The 19,952-nt window shown below is 48.7% G+C and overlaps 1 protein-coding gene across 2 annotated transcripts; it reads left to right on the top strand.

The window, feature by feature from the left end:
- Positions 1-3,283: 3,283 nt before the first annotated feature.
- TMEM269 (transmembrane protein 269) lies at positions 3,284-18,971 on the top strand. Of its 2 annotated transcripts, none has more exons than XM_032361227.1 (7): positions 3,284-4,006; positions 5,108-5,216; positions 8,045-8,183; positions 11,931-12,028; positions 12,604-12,747; positions 13,330-13,530; positions 17,670-18,971. In XM_032361227.1, exons 1-7 carry the CDS (start codon positions 3,992-3,994, stop codon positions 17,804-17,806), a joined length of 843 nt encoding a protein of 280 aa, XP_032217118.1. In that variant the 5' UTR covers positions 3,284-3,991; the 3' UTR covers positions 17,807-18,971. The 2 variants fall into 2 exon arrangements, with proteins under 2 accessions (XP_032217118.1, XP_032217117.1); XM_032361226.1 differs by having other exon boundaries at positions 3,285-4,006; positions 13,327-13,530.
- The last annotated feature ends 981 nt before the right edge of the window (positions 18,972-19,952 follow it).

Here is a 19,952-nt window from a genome sequence, read left to right as displayed (position 1 = left end):
GTCTGCCTATAACCAGTCCTAGGGGATCCCAACATAGTCGTGTAAGGAAGTTAAAACACGAAAGTGACAGTAAGCTGTGCTTATGGGATGCTATTGGAGGCATTCCCTTGGGTGTGTAGTGATGAGCATGGAGGGGCTGTAGATCAAGGCCCAGAGAAGTTAAGTAACTTACCCAAGGGGATGCAACTCCTAAGCGGGGGAGCCCATGTTTCTGGCACTAAAGCCTGTGCAAAACCCTCATGCACAAGATGGGGTTCAGCCCTTAAGGAGCTGGAGCTTGGGAGGAAGGAGCTACAAGTGCCTGGAGTAGTTATTTCTAAAGAAGTTTCTGATTCAGTGGACCACCCTCTACTTGAAAGCTCGTTTCTTCATTTTTATTCGGGATATTAGGATCTCCTGCCTTTTTTCCCACTTTGCTGGCTACGCCTTTTCTGTCTCCTGACACCTAGCATTTGGATTGCTCTGGGGCCTGTTCCTTAACCCTCTTTTCTTCTCCCTGTTAGAGGATCTAATCCGTCCCCAGGGATCACATGCCACCCCCATCCTGCTGACTCAATAGCCTGCCTCCAGCCCTGGTCTCTCCCCAGCTTCACGCAGCCTTGTCTATCAACGGCCTCACTTGACGTCATTACAACCCTAACGTGTCCAAACCCGAAGTCTTGAATTCTGCCCCAGACGTGTTTCATCATGAGCCCCTCTCCCGCCATCAACACCTCGCTCCCTCTGTTTTTTGAGGCCAGAAGTCTAAGTTATCCTTGATTCTGCTTGTTCTTCCCACAGCAGTCAGCAGGTCTTCTCAGCCATCTTCAAAATATTATCACAAATCTGACAGCTTCAGCCCCTGCCCCTGGGGCCAGACCACCGGTAACTCTGGCCTGGGCTAGCGCAGTGGCCTCCCAGCTCTGCTCCCTGCCCTCTTTCTCCCCCTGCTTCAGTCTAGCTCCACAGAGACTGGGGACATCGTCCTTTACAAAGAGAATTCGGGGCATATCCCCACTCTTTAAAAATGACCCAACGATTTCTCAAAACACTTGAACAGAATCCAAGCCTCTTGCCAAGGTTCTGTGGGAGCGTTCTCCGTACCCGCCCTGTTCCCGATGACCTTGTCCTTTCAACAAATCAAGCTCATGTCTGCTTCTGAGGCTTTGCATTCCTGCCTACAAAGTTGACCCCAAGATCTTTGCATAGTTTGCTGCTTCTTGTCATTTTGGTCATTGCTTGCATATCACTTCACTGATCACCTTGTCAGAAATACCAAACCCTCCCACGTCCAAGTGACTGCTTGGCCTGCTTTGTTTTCCATTCGCCCTTTTCATGAGCAGACATACTGCTTGCCTTTCCTCCATACTCAAGCTTACGTTCTGTAAGGACAGAAGCAGTGTCTGTCTTGTCCACTGCTCTGTCACCTGAAATAGTGCCTGGGACATAAAAAATACTCTAATAATGTATGAGTGCACGGACACCTATGTCTGTGTACTTATATCCTGCAAGGGATCTAAGTCAGTGTCATAAATAGAAATTAATAGAAATATCATGGAAGTCACAAACAATTTTAAATTTTTAGTAGCTACATTAAAAAATACAAGCAGGTGGGGCACCTGGGTGGGTCAGTCATTAAGCATCTGTCCTTGGCTCACGTCATGATCCCAGGGTCCTGGGATTGAGCCCCACATCAGGCTCCTTGATCAGAGGGGCGCCTGCTTCTCCCTCTCCCACTCCCCTTGCTTGTGTTCCCTCTCTCGCTGTGTCTCGTTCTGTCAAGTAAATAAATAAAATCTTTTATATATATATATATATATATATATATATACACACACACACACATATATATATATATAAAAACAGGTGAACTTAATAATATATTTGAAGTCCACCTGATATATCCTAAATGTTAACATTTCAACAAATACTAAAAAATTATATTTATATATAATTATATATATATGTATATATATATATACATATATATATATTTAAACTAAGTATTCAAACTCTGGTGTTTTTTTACACCTACAGCACATCTCAATTCGGACTAGCCTCATATCAGGTGTCAAGAGCCATGTGTGGCGGCAACCACATTAGTACAAGCGTAAACAGTCTAACTTTACCGTTCTTGTCCTCTACTTCCTTGTGAGATCCAGAACAGAAGGGAGCTAGAAACTTCTGAGAGCTGCAGACACATGTCTTTTGTAACCGCCCTTGCTTCCTCTCCCTCTTCAGAAGGAAGCTTTGGTGATGTCCAGGCTAATAGAGGCATGATTGGGTCCTTAGAATAGTAGTAATGATAATGACGGAGCTTCTACTCTGTCCTGAGCACTTCGCTTAGTTCGCACAACAATCCCGTATTACAGATGAAGAAATAGTTTCAGGAAAGCAAAGTAACGTGTTCAGATTTACACATCCGGTGGTGTTAGAGCGGCCATATGAACTTGATTAATTGTTAAAGCCAGCATTAGAATGCGTATGCTGTAATTTTTAGTCTGCCACTAATGGTCCATGTGGCGTGGACAAATTAAGGTAAGCACAGAGGGTAGAAAGAAGCTGACCTCTTGTTTCTGATGCCTCCATCCTCGTTTTCTCTTTTATTTTCTCGGACACCTTAGGTCTGACTTTAGTGTTGGACTGTGTTCAGGTCTTAGCTCCATCATTTATGAAAATCAACAAATCCTCTATTTCCTCTTCTGGAGAACAGGAATGCTAAAACTAATGCCGAGAGCATTTGAGAACGGCCAGGAAGATGATAAAGATGTCTGTAGAGCATTGAGCACAGAGCAGGTGGCTAGTCGCCACTCAGGGCATGCTCTTTCCCCTCCAGGTTGCTAGGAGAAGCAAAGTGTCATTTGACCACCCAATTCCATCTCTTCTCTTGCATAGTCTCCTGTGGGGTCCTGGAAGCCATTGCGGCGCTAACCCGGCATTAGGGCAGGTGGGAGGATGTGGGGCAGGTGTGTCTGGGAACCTACCCAAGCTTCTTCCTGTAGCACACTATTCATCCAGCTGCCAAACCGAGACCCCTCAGAGAGGCTTTTACCTTCTCCCTCTCATTTCTCTCCCACACCCTTGGGATGCTTTCACAATCACTCCTAGTCCAGCTACTTCCTCCCGTTCCCTTCTGTTGTGGTCCCACAGTATGTGGTCCCACAGTATGTCCTTGCTCTGGGCTGTCTCAACTCTCCTGTAGTTTTTTTTGTTGTTGTTGTTTTAAAGATTATTTATTTATTTATTTGACAGACAGAGATCACAAGCAGGCAGAGAGAGGGAAGGAGGCAGGCTCCCGCTGAGCAGAGAGCCCCATGCGGGGCTCGATCCCAGGACTCTGGGATCATGACCCCAGCCGAAGGCAGAGGCTTTAACCCACTGAGCCTCCCAGGTGCTCCAACTCTCTTGTAGTTTTACAGAGCCTTCATCCACAGTAGCTGCTAGAGTCATCTTTCTGAACCATCCTGACCATGTCACTTCCCTACTTTCAACTATTTTCAGGACTAAGTGTAAATTACTTGGCTTATCATTCACCCACCCGACAAATACTGGAGTGGGAAGGGGGACTTACCATATGCCTAAGCAGTTCTTACAGGTGCAAAGAGCCATGAACCAGACAACCAAAGCCCTGCCTGGAGGCCCTTCACAGTCTGGACCCCAGCCAGATGCCCACCTTCCCCAAAGCCCTTCCAGCCCGCCTGCCACACGCCCTGCCTGCACTCTGGGCTTTCACCTCCCAAGCCTCCCCTTGCTGGCCACCATAGAGAGACCAGTCCTCTCCTCTGATCCCTCCATTCCCTAAGGCGCCCACAGGGTGGCCTAGGCTCCTCTGCTAATTGAAGCCCCTCTTTCTGCCAACTAGAGCCCCCTGCCCCTCCCCTGCCTCTCGGGGATTGTGAGCTAAGAGCCAGGGTAAGAGGCTTGGGACCTGTGCGGCTCCTCCAGGCCCCGGCTGGCCTGCTCCACCGCACAGGAAGCGGGTTAAGAGTGCTGCCCTCACCCCCCTCCAGGGATGTCTGGTCCCCAGGTAGGCATCGGAGGCAGCGCACGTCCCTTCCCTGCGACCAGGTCCCCGGAGGAGGGCTGGTGTGTGTGTGTGGCACCGTCCTGGAGGCCAGCCTGGCTCCCTCTCTTCCATCTTCTGGTGCGGGGTGGCGTTAGGGCTGGCGCCGTAGCCCGTTGGGGCCGGGACCCTCCCGCGGAACTGCAGGCGGGGAGAGGGTTGTGGCTATCTGTGGCGAGAGGCGGCCTGCGGGGCGGGGCGTGCACGCATCTCTAACTGGAGGGGCTGCGCCCTGTGTCCCCGCCGAGCGCATGCGCACTCCATTTTGCGCCTGGCGTTCAGGCACGGGAGCTGCACGGCCTCGGGGGCATACGCCTCTCCCTTCTCCGCTGCCCACAGTTTTCGCGGCCTGCCATTCCTGCTGGCTTTTCTGCCCTCGCTGCCCTCGGGACTGGCTTCCTTTTCTTCCCGTTCTCCTCTCCACTCCCAGCCATATCTGACCCAGACACCTCCTGGCCAAACATCACCGCGACGATACAGGGTCACAAGGGCATATCCCCAACGGCGGCCTCCCTGCCCACCGCACCTCCAGTCACCACCCCCCACCCCCCCGAATCCAGCCTCCTCATTGTGCTTTGGCACCTTTCTTCGCTTTGCCAGGAGGGGGCCCCCCTTCGTCCTTGGATGTTTCCCCTGCTGCCACAGCAGACATAGGCTGGTCTTCCCTGGCGCACCGCAGCAAGGGGACGTCGCCTGTCCCACAGGAGCCTTGCCACGCTGCCTTGACTTCCCTACACGGATCTGCCTCCCTTACCAGACTCCTTGCCTCTTGAGGATGCAGCCGAGTTCTGTTCTCTCTGTCCCCAGACACAGTCCTGGCTCGGAGCAGGCATCAACACATATATTTAAAAATGAGTAAATGGGAGATTGTAAGCGTTGGGTAGATGCTGGGTGTGCTGAGGATCTGGATAGTTGAGAGTTCATCTGAGAAGGCTTCTTGGAGGATAGACTGAACAGACTCTGGCAGGGGAGAGATGTGACCTGGTGCAGCCAGAGGATGTTGGGGGAGCACTAGAGGAACATCCTCTACTAACTTAACAATCATCGAACAACTTCTATTGTCAGGCCTCATGCTGGGCACAGGGGACTTCAGCCTGCGCTCCAGTTGCTTCCCCTGTAGTAGAGGAGGAAGACAGGATAGGCTGCGCCAATGCAGAGTGCCTGGGGTTACACGGTGAGCACACAGAGACGCCGCAGAGTAGAGGGGCGCCTGGCTCCGGGGAGGGGAGGGGCTCAGGCTTCCCTGAGAGCAGAGGGAGAGCAAGGGACAGTCGAGAGAGGAGGCTGACAATGGAGCCAACCTTATCATAAGGGCTTATACATCAAAGGAAAGAGATGGACTCCATCCTGGGCGTCCAGGGAGCCACAGACAGCTTGCACAAAGTCGGGGGAGTGACATGATCTAGTCCTGGCGGCCACACTCCAGCAATGCCTCTGCTAGGACCCTCTCATCCGAGAAGACCTCTCTAAGCTCCCTGTCAGGCTGGACCCCTCCTCTGTGCTCCCCTGGCAGCTTGTCCACTTCCCCTTCTCTGTGCAGGTGTTGAATACCTCTGCCTTCCGTAGCTCCTTGGGACTTGAGACCAGGTCTTAATCTCCTCTGTGTCCCAAGCACCAGGCACTGAATCTTCCTCATGACCAAATGTTTGCTGAATGAATGGATTGCTCCTTTTTTCTCTGGCTTTCTAGAGCCCTTACTCTGAGGTCCACATTCTTTCATACCCAGGACCTGTGCAGTATGCTGAAAATGGCATTTAATTGGAAAGGAGGAGGTCAGATTCAAATCCCGGCTCCATCATTCACTGGGACAAGTCACTTGACTATCTTGAAAACAGTTTCCTCACCTGTAAGACAAACAGTCTGGGAGTCCCCACATGCATGCATGAGTCTTGTTTCTCTGGGTAGAATGGGCATGCCATGAACATTTTCCCCAGGACCTAGCTTGGTCTGAGCTTACAGGGAATATGACGCTCTGTTCTATTGGTTGGTAGACAGCAGAGTGCAGAGTAGGAGGGAAAGAACAATTAAGGTGACATTGTAAATCCTGTTTTGCCACATCTGGTGTGACTTTGAGCAAGGTTCTTCTCCTCTCTGAGTCTTCTTTGCCTTATCCTGTTAGTAGGGATAGTAACCCTCATCTGGTCGACCTCACGAAGCCAATGGAAGCCATGAATGTGAAAGTGCTTCCTTTGGATGAAAGGGATAATATAGTAGATAATTGACCATAAATTTTGAAAAGTAACCAAAGTAGTGCAGTTGAGGTGTGTCTGGTAATTGGCAGAAGTGCCCCAGGTATGTGCTGACTGCCTCTGAGGGGCAGAGAGGCTGGCTTGCTGCTCTCCAGGCAGGAGTGGGCTGGGCAGGGCGCTGAGGTGTTTTGTCTTGTGGGGGTCAGCCCTGAGGCCCAGGAGAGCCTGGGAGGAGGCGTTTCCTGGGGAGGGAGTTCACAGCCAGCCCTTGGCTCCTTCCCCTCCCTCCCCTCCCTGATTTCTCAGGCAGCATTCTTCCTGTCTTACATTTGGAGGGGCCCTGACGTGAAAGGGTCTCAGGAGTCCTGAGGGCCTTGGTAAATGGCCTGGGGGAGCAGTGAGCCCCACTAGACTGCCCTGATAAACTCCCAGTTCTAAACTCCAAACCCAGCACCTCCCAGCCTCTAACATCTCGGTGACTGGGTTTATGGGAAAGGACCCTACTCTGTCTTAACTCTTGCCCAGACCAGAAGGGCCCACGGCTAGACACGGGCTGAGCGGAGGCAGAGGATCTATTTCCTCCCCTCTCAAATGACTGACGATTAAATGAGGAAAAGGTCCTGAAAACACCTTGGAACTTGTATATTTTCCTCGGGGGGCAGGATTACCCTTTGTGGGTAGTGTGCTGGCAGCAACCAGCAGGGCCTCTCTGTTCCAGAGAGCCCTGAGGCTCTTTCTCCCAAAGAGACTTCGGGTCACAAGGAGTCTGTGTGTACGGAGTGCATGTTTGGTCTTAGAGGAAGAGTGGAGCCAGCCAGGCTGTGAGAATCGGCAGGCCCAGCTGATTCCCCACCGCCCTGAGGGGCTGGGAGGTGTGAGAAGCCCTGGGCCAGGCTGCTCCCACAGGGGGAGGCTGATGCTGCTCTCCAGGGCTGGCCAACCCAGCTCCTCCTTGGTCTCCTACCCCACAAAGCTCCTCCTGCTCAGAGCTGTGCCCTGAGCCGAGGAAGCACCAGACTGAGAACCCAGTGGCAGGATTACCTTCTACGCACCTAGCACATGACTTTGAGCCAATGTCTCAGTTCTCTGAACCTCAGTTTTCTCATCCATAAAATCATGACAACACCATCTTCTGAGGTCGTCAGGATCAGGAGAGAGAACACAGTGGAAGGGGCCTGTGAACTATCCACTGTGCTGTCCACGTTGTGTGGTGTCCATGTTCTATGCTGTCCACGTTCATTTCTTGTTTCTCACCTCTTCCTCTGCGGGAGCTGGGCCTGCTTGTTCTGGTTGAGGCCTGTCAGAACAGGACCTTGGGGCACCCCAATAGCAGCTCTGTCTGAGGGAGCGAGCGCGGCTGGTGGGACAAAGGAGTCTGACTCCATAGCTATCTCTTCTGGGCTTTCTACCCCTCAGGGACCCTCTTCCCCTGGGCTACTCCTGGGGGGTGAGAGGGTTACCTTTCCCCAGTGTTCTTTTTTATTCAAAAAGAATAGAATAGGATTCACCACATGGGCTGGAGGGAGGTCTGCACTATAGGCAAGGGGTACAGACAGAGGGCGTGGAAACTGGTCTGCGGGCTCACTTGCTTGGCCGTTGCCCTTTCCCGAGACACTCGTCCTCAGCAGCTTTGTCTTTACCTCCTGGTCTCCGCCATCTGCCTCCTGTCTCTCTCACTACGGTCAGTGAAACAGTGTTGGGAGGGTGCGGTTCGGGGATGAGGTCCGGTGAACAGGAACTGCCTGGTCTCTGGGAGCCTCTTTTGGGACTCTTTGACCTTGGGAACCCTTTACCCATCTCCCCTGAGCCCCAGATCCGTGCACCAGTTTCTTCCTGACCAACGACCAGAGCTGTCTCCAGATGAATGAATTTTCCTGGAAGGATGTCACCAACGCCTTGTCTCTGGCCAACCTGATCCTGGGGCTCTTCTCCATCTTCTGCAGCTTCTGCAAGTAGGTCTGGGGCCCAGCGGGCTCCTAGTCAAGAGCTAGAGCCAACGGCATGAGGGAAGGAGTGGGGAGCCTAGGGAGCCAGGCACTGAGGCACAGAATCAACCAGGGGCAGGAGAAAGTGGAGTGGGTTGGGAGTCATGGGGTCAAGATCCTAGCCTCAGTTCTACCGCCATCCTGATATGTGACTTTGGCGAGGTCACATCCTGAGCCTTGGTTTCCCCATTGCTAAAACAAGGAGCGTGCACTGTGATCTCTGTAATGCTTTTGGGCTATGGCAGTCTAGAATGGTTTTTGCGAGAAAAATCAGAGGTTCTGTTCTGGTGGCCCTTATATAATTCTCGGGTAGGCAAGCTACCATTTGAAATTTTTGATTCTTAAATTTGAACCTATGATGTGGGGAATATTTACAATTAGCACTATCGTGGAATATCTGAGACATGTATATGGGCCTCTACAAAGCAAAGCAAATTATATTTTATAGGGAAATTCTATTTCTGTAAATTGAATCATATTTCAATGACTTGGCAAATCAGTTCTTTAAAGAGAAATCTTTTATAATGCAGATTTCTGCCTCCTAATTATTTGCTTCTCTGTAACCATCAGCGCATGAATTCTCTGGATCCATTTCTCATCCATAAAATAGGATGATCTTACCTGATGATGTTTGAGTTCCCTTCCAGTTTGAAAATGTTATGATTCTCTAAGTCTGGATTTGTGGAGTCTTATAAAGTAGATCATACCTGCAAGAGAAAATTTCTATCTTCTTCTATCTAATCTTCTGGAAGTATATATTTTTAAATATTTTATTTATTTATTTGCTAGAGAGAGCCCAAGTAGGGGGAGCCACAGGTAGAGGGAGAAGCAGGCTCCCCGCTGAGCAAGGAGCCCGTTGCGGGACTCGATCCCAGGATCCCGGGATCATGACTTGAACCAAAGGCAGACATTTAAATGACTGAGCCAGGAAGTGTAGTTTTTATGGCAGGTTGGTAAACCCAGCTTCCTATAGACACATAGGTATGGATCTAAAGGAAGGTAGTCCTGAGGTTGTTTAGAGACTGCTGAAGTCTGGGGTCAGGCTCTCTGCTTCTGCTTGACAATCTGAGCACTGCAATCAGGGTGTAGACTCAGGAATGGCAGTCTAGGTCAGCCTTGCCTGAGACTGCGGTGGCTGCTTTCAGAGCGGTCTGGGAGCATGTGCTGGACTGTAGCACGGAATCCTTGAATGTAGGGTCTGCAAGAGATCTTGGAAATAGTTTAGAGCATCAAAATATGTGAGCCGAAAATGGATAGAACCGCAAGGAGAACTTGACAAATCCATTATCATCGTTAGATATTTCAACACCCCTCTGAGAAATTGACAGATTCGGTTGGCAGAAAATCAGGAAGGAGATAGTTGAACTGAACTGCACCATCAATCAACTGGATCTAATTGATGTTTATAGAATATTTTATCCAGGAACAGCAGAATACACATTCTTCTCTTCACACATTCAGGCTATAAGACTGAGCTTAAATTTAAAAGAATAGAAATCATACAAAGTGTGCCCTTAGACCACATAGAATTAAAGTAGAAATCAGTAACAGAAAGATAACTAGAAAATCCCCAAATATGTGGAGGTTAAAGAACACAATTTTAAATAATACATGGCTTAAAGAAGAAATGTGTTTCGAACCAAAAGAAAATGAAAGGACAACTTATCAAACTTTGTGAGATGCAGAAAAAGCATTAGTTAGAGGGAAATGTATAGCATCAAATGCATATACTGGAAAAGAAAACTGCTCTGTAAAAGACAATGTCAGGAGACTTGAAAGACAACGCAAGTTGGGAGAAATTATTTTCAAAAGGTACATCTGATAAAGGACTATAATCTAAAATAGACAAAACTTAAAAACTCATCAGTAAAAAAATAAACAATTAAAAAATGGACCAATGACCTTAACAGACACCTCACCAAAGAAGATCTACAGATGGCAAGTAAGCATGCGAAAAGATGCTCTCCACCATATGTTATCAGGGAGATGCAAATTAAAATAGCGATGGGATACCACTCTACACTCATTAGCCAATCCAATTGTCCAGAACACTGATAACACCAAAGGCTGGCGAGGATGTGGAGCGACAATGGGAGTACGACATGGTGCAGCCACTTTGGAAGACAATTTGGCAGTTTATTACAAAACTAAACATACTCTTATCATATGATCCAGCAATCACACTGTTTGGTATTTATCCAAATGAGTTAAAAGCTATGTCCGCATGAAAATCTGCAGTTGGATGTTTATGATGTTTTATGTATAATTGCCAAAACTTTCGGGCAACCATGATCTCTTCTAGTAAGTGAACAGATGAATAAACTGTGGTATTTCCAAAAAGTGTTACTTAGTGCTAAAAAAAAAAATGAACTCTCAAGCCATGGGAAGACATGGAGGAATCTTTAGCACATATTACTAAGTGAAAGAAGCTAATCTGAAAATGCTACTTACTGTATGATTACAATAATATGATATGATACTTGGAAAGGCAAAACTCTGAAGATAATAAAAAGATTGGTAGTTGACAGGGGTGAATGGGGAAAATGAACAGGTAGAGCCTAGAGGATTTTTAGGACAGTGGAAATGCTCAGTGTGATACTATAATGATGGATACATGTCATTACACATTAGTCCAAAACTATAGAATGTACAACACCAAGAGTGAACCCTAAGGTAATCTACAGACTTTGGGTGATTATGATGTGTCAGTGGAGGTTCATCCTTGGTATGTACCAAGAATCTAAATGTACCATCTGGTGAGTGGTATTGCTATTGTGAGAGGCTATTCATGTGTGGGAGCAGGAGGTATATGGGAAATTTCTGTAGCTTCCTTTCAATTTTGTTCTAAACCTAAAAACTTCTCTTAAAAAAATAAGTCTAGAAGAACTGAAAAAAAGGGAGATGGAAAGTCAATAATGTAAGGTTTCCAACTCAGCAAACTAGAGGGGAGAATGCAAATTAAATCCAAAGTAAGTAGAAGAGAAGAAACAATAAAAACAAGAGCAGCCATCAATGAAATTGAAAAAAAAAAATCCAAAGAGATAATCAGTGAAACCAAAAGCTGATTCTTTGGAAAGATCAATAAAATTGACAAGCCTCTAAGCAGGCTAACCAGGAAAAATAAAGAAAAGAAGAGAAGACACAAAATACCAATATCAGAAATGAAAGAGGAGTCATCACTACTGATCCCACAGACATTAAAATTATAATAGTGGAATCATGAACAACTCTATAAATTTGATAACCTAAATGAAATGGACCAATTCCTTAAGTCATAAATTACCAAAACTTGCACTAGGAGAAATAGATCATCTAAATAGGCATATATTTATTAATCTATATCTATTAAGTCATTTGGCACAAACCCCTCATTTTACAGATGGAGGAAGAGAGACCTAGAGATGTAGGGAATGATTTATCTGAGAATCCACAGTGAGATGGTTGCAAAGGCTGGGCTAAAACATAGGACCCCGGGACCTTCGCCTGGGACTTAGAGCTGGAAGGGACCTTAATGATTATCTAGGGGGCTCCAAGCACCCCTTTCAGATGGTGGCTTGAGAGTATGGCAGAGGAGAGGGGGAACATGCAGGGCAGGGATGTGTGCCTATGTGCAAGTGTAAGGAGTGTGTTGGTGTACTGGGGGGACAGGGAGGGGCTGGCGAGTGGAGACCATGAAAGAGCCGTCCTATTTGGACCTGCTGTCATACACTCTAGGAGATGTCACTGTGCCTCCTGGATGCTTCTGATCAGCTTCCTGTTAGACATGGCAGTCGGGGTGATAACCAGACACCTCAGCCTCTGCTCCAAGTCAGGTGAGTCCAGGCTTCAGACCCCTGATCCCTGACCCCAGGAGCCCCCACCTCAGGTCACTCCTCCCCCATCTCACATCCAGCCAGCCTCCCATCATTCACCAGTCCTGTTCCCAGCCCTCCAAGGATGGCAGAAGCAGCCCTAGAGCCGTCCGGGAGCCCCACAGTCTAGAGCTAACCCTCTGCTGGCTCACTTGTTAGCTTCAGCCATCCTTGCCCTGGCCTTGCCGTTTCCTTCTCTGCCCTGCCCCCAGTTGGGACAGATCCAGGGATCGGGTGGCTGCAGTGGTAGTCAGGAGTGGGGAAATGAACAATCCCCCCAGCAGAGCCGCTGGTTCCAAATACAAGAAAATGTTTTCATGGAAGATTGTGCTCGCAAAATGGTTCCATAGCTTGTCAGTTTGCATCCTGTTATAGTCCAGTGCTGGATGCTGAAGGGTGGGAAAGTAAGACCTGAGAGGGGAAGAGTTGTCCAAGGCCACATGGTCAGCATGAGGCAGAGCCAGGGGGAGCCCACCAGAGTGGACTAAGGTGCGAGACAAATGAGTATAAGTTCTAACCTTGGCCTTCTGGAGCAGGAGTGGAGCTGAATGACTTGGCGGTCTACACCACCTTTGGCCTGGCCTCAGCCATGCTCCTCGGCGTGGACGGGCCTCTCAGCGGGTTCCTGGGCATCATCTATGTGTTAGCTGCTACCTTCCGCCTGTGTTTCTATTCAACTGGTGAGTGAACCCCAGCTTTTAGCTGAGCGTCGGGAACCAGAAGCCGGGGGGTGGGGGGTGCGTAACTGACTCCTCCCCCTGCTTTGTGGAGTCCCTCTTCCTTCCTTCACCTGTGCCCCAGGCCCGCTGAAGGCTTCAGGCTGCCATGGCAGAGCCCTGGTGGGGGGCAAAGGCCTGTGGTTCTCCGACCAGCTGTACCTTTTTCTCACTGTGTGCCCTTCGGGTGGTGCACAGAGATTCCCAGAATCCGGAACTAGAGGTCGTCCTCCAGTTTTCCACAACAGATGGGGAAAATGGAGCTCTGCCACAGGCAGTTGCCTTGCCCAAGGTCACAATGCAAGGGAGGGTAGGTGCAGACCAGACAATTTCAGGAGACCCTTCTACGGAACCGTGGGGGATCCAGGACAGAGCCCGCCCCTCATCTCTGTGAATAACTAAATGCTTAACAGCCTCCCCCTGCCCTGCAAGGAAGAGGATTTGGGGCGTGGGGCAGGGAGGACCTAACGAGAGGGGCTGGCTTTGGTTTTGATTGCTTTAGAGCAGCGGGAAGCCACCCATGTCCCCTTCTTCTTTCTCCAGCAGGCGCTCAGCTCACCTACAAGGGTCTCCCCTGCCGCTATGCTTCCTGTGTCTTGGCCTCCACCTCCCTTCTGACCAAAGGCAACACGTTCATTCTCTCTTGCATGGCCTCACTTATGATTCTGTTCATGATGGACCAGAGCTACTATCCACATGATGAAATCCTGGAGTCAGAGAACTGGAAAAAAATGGTGTATCTGGGAGGTGAGTGAGGAGGACTGCTCTCACATGTCACCACTGGCTGTTTATTGGCCCTGCTGCTCCGAGCTCCCGGACCCTGCTCTCTCCTCCTCCAACAGGTTTATCGTCATCCTAAGTGCATTTACCGGTTTACTATTTGAACACACTACACCTGCCCCCGGATAGAGAACTCTCTCTTGTTTAGGCTTCCTGGACCCAGGATTGGGCCAACTATGGGGTAGATGCTCACGGAGCATTTGTTGAACGTTATCAAGTTCATTCGGGAGCACCTGCCTTACCAGGTGCTGGGAACCAAATCTGTAAACTAGACAAACCCTTCCCTCCTCTAGCTTTACAATCTGATCAGGGAGACAGACCCCAACCACGTAATGGCAGAAATAACTAGAAACGTATAGTTTTGACGTGTTGTGGAAGCACCGGGCACTCTGACGGGGTGTTGGAGAGGGACCTAGTTAGATGGAAACGACCTGAAGGGGGAAAGGATGCTTCAGGAGCTGACATTTAAATGGAAACCTCCTTTAAATGGGTGGAAGTGGTGAAAAGGTACAAACTTCCAGTTATAAGTTAGTCCTGGGGACATAAGGGATAGCAAGGTGACCACAGTTAATGACACCATGTCGTATAGTTGAAAGTAGCTAAGAGAGGAGAGCTTAAAAGTTCTCATCACAAGAAAGGAAAATGTGTAACTCAGTGTGGTAGACTTTCTGAACTGATCGTGTCACACACAGATACCAAATCCTCATGTTGTATGCTTTGGACTAATATGGTGTCATATGTCCATGACATCTCAATGGAACTGGGGGGAAAAAAAGAAAAGAAGTGAAACCTGCAAGAAGACTGGCTAGGTGGGTGAGGGGGTAGTTCAGAAGAGAAAAATGTATTTTGTGAAGGCCCTAGTCTAGAAGGTGCTGGAATCATTCTTGCTGCCGTGTGACTGGGACATGCTGAGAGGCGCTAGGGACAGAAGCTGAGGCCACGAGGTGGGCAGGTTTTGGGAACTGATCCTAACAGCAAATGGGAAGTCTCTGAAGGGATTTCTGAGCGGCAGTTTTAAGGAGCCACTTTGACTAGCTGGCAGGAGACTGAGAACTGAAGGAGGAAAACGCACCTGCTGTCGCCTGAGAGGTGGCGGTGACAGAGCAGTGAAGGGATTTGAGATCCATGTTGGGAACAGAGCCCTGAGGTCCCGGCCACACGGGGGCTCTGGCAGATGTCTCCCTAGAGTTCTCCCCAATTTAGGGCTTCCTTCAAGGACCTTCAAGGAATGCCAGTGTTTCTTCTTTGTAGATGTGCTTGTGGGAATAAGACAAACATCCAGGGGATGCCCAGTTTCTTCCTTTATTCCCTGGGGGTTCAGTCTGGTTCATAGGGTCCTAGGTTCCATCCTGACCCTCCCCTTCAGGTTCACATCCTTTCTCTGTAGCATCAGCGCTGATGGCCCTGCCCACGTTCTAGGCTCTGGGCCCCCCTGTGGCCCAGCTAGTAGAGGCAGAACAGGATGGAGAAACATCTGGGTCTGCAGTTAAACAGGCCTGAGTTCAAGTTCCAACACCAACACATTTTTAAAAGATTATTTACTTATTTATTTGAGAGAGAGAGAGTGAGCACAGGTGGGGGGGGGGGCGGAGGGAGCAGCAGAGGGAGAGGGAGAAGCAGACTCCCCACTGAGCAGGGAGCCTGATTCCAGGCTAGATCCCAGGACCCTGAGATCATGACCTGAACTGAAGTCAGATGTTTAACTGACTGAGCCATCCAGGCACCCCCACCAGCCCATATTAATTGCATGAACTTGGGCTAATTACCTCTTTGTTTTGAGCTCACTTTTCTTCATATATAAAATGAAGCCATTAATCCCTACCTCAGGATTCTTGAGATCAAAGGAGAAAATGTATACCCATCCTCTGGCACAGATGTGTCCTGTAAGTAGAAGCTTCTAGCCCCTTCTTCTCTCCACCTGCCCTCCTATCACGTAGCAAAGCAGTGTTTCCCACAATGTTCTTTGCTCCTGTAGATACCACTGGATCCCCTCTCCTCAAAATAAACCATACACTTAGCCTCAGCCTTCCTTGGATTGTCTTGACTGTGTGAGTAAAGGAGGAAACTGTGCCTCACAGATTTTGACACTGTTTAATACCAGAGCTCTACCAGATAGATTTCAAAATGGCCACTTTGATATTCCTCTTACCTGGAGTGCAGACAGTCACCTTTTTATTGATTGATTGATTGATTAAATTTTTGAGAGAGAGAGAGAGAGCGAGAGAGAGCGAGCGTGGGAGAGTGGCCTAGGGAGGGAGAGAGAGTCTTAACCAGGCTCCATGTAGAGCCCAGTGCAAGGCTTGGTCTCGCAACCCTGAGATCATGACTTGAGCCAAAATCAACAGTTGCACCCTTAACTGACTGAGCCACCCAGATGCTCCTATTTTATCCTTTTAAAGATTTTATTTTTAAGTAATCTCTTCATCCACTGTGGGGCTCAAACTCATAACCCCAAGTTCAACTTGCATGCTCCACCCACAGAGCCAACAGGGCGCCCCACCAATCTCCTTTCTAGTTTGAGGTTCCATCTCCTCCACAGAGCTTCTGAGAAGTTGGCCTGTGACTGCTGAGGCCTTATGTCACATATTTTCCAGGACAACTAAAATATTGTCTCATTGCCTCAACAGATCAATGACTATCCTTAAATATTAAATATCCCAAAGTTCCGATCCGTCTCCGTTATGGCTTCTCGCCCTTAGAAGTGGTCTTCTGTCCAATCAGATGTTCTGATTTCTCTTGAGGAATGCGTGGTGGTGATCCCCATGGACATACCCCGTACTCTCCCACCCTCTTTTTGAGCTCTCTGAGGCTGAGTGTCTACTTTGTACAAAGTAGACATGGGTTTGAATCAAGACCTTCTGAAGGTCACATTCCCTCAGTCTCCTCATCTGAAAAACAGACTTATTCCGAATCACAGGTTTATTTTGAAATGTAAGTGGAACAATCTTTGTCACATACCTAGCAGAATGTCTAGTGCTGAGAAGATATCCCACAAGTGTTGGTGCCCTTTTGCCTTTCAGTGGTGAATATGAGATTCAAATGTCTTGGGGGTCCCCCAAGACCACCCCCAGATTCACTGAATCTCTAAGGACTCATAGGATGCATATAGTTGTACTCATGGCTAAGATTTGTCACAGCAAGAGGACACAAAATAAGAGTAGCAAAGGGAAGGTGAGGGTGCCTGGGTGGCTCAGTGGGTTAACCCTCTGCCTTCAGCTCAGGTCATGATCTCAGGGTCTTGGGATCAAGTCCCACATCAGGCTCTCTGCTCAGCAGGGAGCTTGCTTCCTCCTCTCTCTCTCTCTCTCTGCCTGCCTCTCTGCCTACTTAAGATCTCTCTCTGTCAAATAAATAAATAAAATCTTAAAAAAAAAGGGAAGGTGAAAGGGGCAAAATCTGGAGGGAACAATGTACAAGCCCCCCAGTACCCTCCCTGTGAAGCTAGTTACCAGCACAAAAAAACACTCATGAACTCTTGTCTACCTGGAAGCTCTGTGGAGACTCAGTACCCAAGGTTTTCATGGGGGCTGGCCACATTGGCACTCTTGGCCTAGCAGTACCAAAATTCTGATTTGCACTGAAGGAAATCCATCTCAGGACCGTCTAAGCACAGTGAGCCACTCTTGACCACTAGGGAAAGTTCTATATTGGTATAGAGAACTGTTTACTAACCGTGTTCCTAGACTCCAGCCAAGGACTAACTGGGTAAAAGCAGGAGCAGGCCATTCTAGGGAGAGCTGTCTTCGGTCTGCTGCACTCTTCTGCCTGGGGGTAACATCGTGTTGGCCATTGTCACGTGCTAAACTTGACACAATTGTATATATATTTCTAACAAGGGGACTGGGCGACTCAAATGTATTCTCTGCTAAGACTGATTTCTGGTGTGAATTTGACGAAATGGAACCTGAGCTTGCGATCGGTCGTAGTCATCTCGTTACAAACACACAATACCTCTCAAAGGCAGGCTCGTGTCTCATTGGTTTTTGTCTCTTCAACCCCACGAGTACAGACCAACGGGTGAGAGGATGGGGAGGGGAGAGACGAGGTTGGAAAATACATGAAAGAGAGCTTCATAAAAACGGAGCGTTTGCCTTTTCTTCTTCCAGGTATCATCATGCTGCTTTTGTCTCCGTTCTCCCTCACTGCCTTTTACTGCCTGCTGTGGTCACTCTCCTACATCTTCTTTCCAGATGCTCTGTGGGGCAAAGCAGCATGTCTCAGGCTACAGTGCCGAGAAAACTGAACAGCTTTACCCACTGCCGCTGGCCTCTGTGGTCTTCGAGCCGGCACATCGGGCCAAGCCTTGCCGTAGCCTCACTAAACCTTTTCCTGTCTCCACGTCTCCTGTGTGCTGGATAACATGTGGCCTTGAACCAGGGCAACCCAACATCGGGCCAGCGGCCTTCACTTTCTCCTCTTGCTCAGGGTTCTGAATCCCTTGGGGAAAACAGTGGTTTATGTCCTAAAGAATAGGTTTTCCAAGCTGAAGTTGGGCCTGGCTGACTTCCAGCCCTGTTACCAGATGGGGGTCCTGGTGCACGCAGGTCAGTCCCTTGGAAAGGAGGGAAAACCTTTGGTCTCCACCTTGGTCTGGTTGTTAAGGCTCCAGGGGCAGGACAGGGCTTACTAAAGTGGTTCTTAAACTTGCCGGCTCCGGCTCCGTAGAGCTCGTCACGGGACAATGGCGTTGCCCAGTGTCAATGTGCATAAGCTTTTGTGACTTAAAATTCTGTATTTGAGCAGTCACAACTTTTGCCTTTTGCTTCAGTGAAGAGATTAGACACCCTGGCAGCTTGAGGGCACCACCTGGCTTCCTTCCTTCTGGTTTTTTTCCTAAATTGTAAAACATTAAACTCCTGACGTTCAAATGCCACTTTGTATTCTAAAATCCAAATTGAATAAAAATAAAGAGTATTGTATGGAAACTTGCAGTTGCCCCTCACAGAGAATTTAGGCTGGCTGAAGGCAGTGACACCCCACCCCAACCCAGCATGGCCTCTGGACCTCCCACCTCCAGGCCATGTACCCAAAGATTGTTGGCTAGTTCAGCCCTTTCCTCAGCTCTGGAGCCGGAGCACTTTTTACCTAAGTTCTTGAAGTTTGCATTAAATCTAAAATTAGATTTTTATAAAAATAACAATCCAGTGAACCAGGAGGCTATAGCCTGGCTTTCCAGGAATGGGTAGCGCCGTCCTGGTCCTGGTCCCCACAGCTCTCTGTCCATGTCTCTGTTATATCATTTATGTTTGTTAGGTGTCCCAATAATTGGTCCGTGATTAAAGGAGCAAGACTGATACAAAGCAAAGGTCAAGCAAAGCTTTATTTCGCGCCAAGCATCAAGAATCAAACCGAACATTCGAGGCTGCGCCTCTTACAGAGACGGCAACCTCTCTCTGCTTCACAGACTAGCTTTTTTTTTTTTTTTTTAAAGATTTTATTTATTTGTCAGAGAGACAGAGAGAGAGAGCACACAAGCACAGGCAGAGAGAGTGGCAGGCAGAGTCAGAGGGAGAAGCAGTCTCCCTGCGGAGCAAGGAGCCCGATGTGGGACTCCATCCCAGGACGCTGGGATCATGACCTGAGCCGAAGGCAGCTGCCCAACCAACTGAGCCATCCAGGCGTCCCCACAGACTAGCTTTTAAGGGCAAAGGCCATGTGGTTGGGCCTGGCCACGCACAGGTGGCCAATGAAATTGTAACACAGAGAGAAAGCTGCACAGTCATGTTAGGTCACACTTAAGTGACCAATTGAATTACAATTTACCCTAGTAGATATTAGAACCAGCCTATCATCTTGGTCAGAACTGACGCCCAAAAGGTGCCCAAAGGGCGGGGCCCATACTCCTTGGTAGCTAGGGAGACAGTATGCGCCCTCCCATTGATCGGATGTCTCCACCTGGTCTGACCCACCCTTGTATTTGGGCTTTGTTACCTGGGACTGGTTTCTGGGACTTGTTTTTAAATAAGTCCCCTGGGGGAAGGGGGCAGGGACAGTTTAAGTTGTGAACAACAAAGTTACTGTTTAACCGGGATGGAAGCGCTCTGGCTAAATAGGTCCTTACAATGTTTTGTGTGTGTGTGTGTGTGTGTGTGTGTGTGTGTGTGTGTGTTTAAATTTAAAGATTTTATTTATTTATTTGACAGAGAGAGAGAGATCACAAGTAGGCAGAGGCAGGCAGAGGTAGAGGAGGAAGCAGGCTCCCCGAGGAGTAGAGAGCCTCATGCAGGGCTCGATCCTAGGACCCTGGGATCATGTCCTGAGCCAAAGGCAGAGGCTTAACCCACTGAGCCACCCAGGTGCCCCATCATTTATGTTTTTATGGGTGGATGACTATGTCTGCCTCCCATCAGATTTCAGGCTCCTTCAGTTTATGTTTTTTAAAATGTCTG

Source organism: Mustela erminea, chromosome 10 (genome assembly GCF_009829155.1).
Source record: "Mustela erminea isolate mMusErm1 chromosome 10, mMusErm1.Pri, whole genome shotgun sequence".
NCBI lineage: Eukaryota > Metazoa > Chordata > Mammalia > Carnivora > Mustelidae > Mustela > Mustela erminea.
Note: the sequence above shows the minus strand (reverse complement) of the source record. Positions and strands in the feature narration are given on the sequence as shown.

What these genes read in the sequence shown, in the direction of transcription:
- TMEM269 (XM_032361226.1), top strand. An exon ending in ATCTTCTGCAGCTTCTGCAA is followed by an intron (nt 8,184 to 11,930) that starts GTAGGTCTGGGG and finishes CATACACTCTAG; the next exon opens with GAGATGTCACTGTGCCTCCT. An exon ending in AAAAATGGTGTATCTGGGAG is followed by an intron (nt 13,531 to 17,669) that starts GTGAGTGAGGAG and finishes TTCTTCTTCCAG; the next exon opens with GTATCATCATGCTGCTTTTG.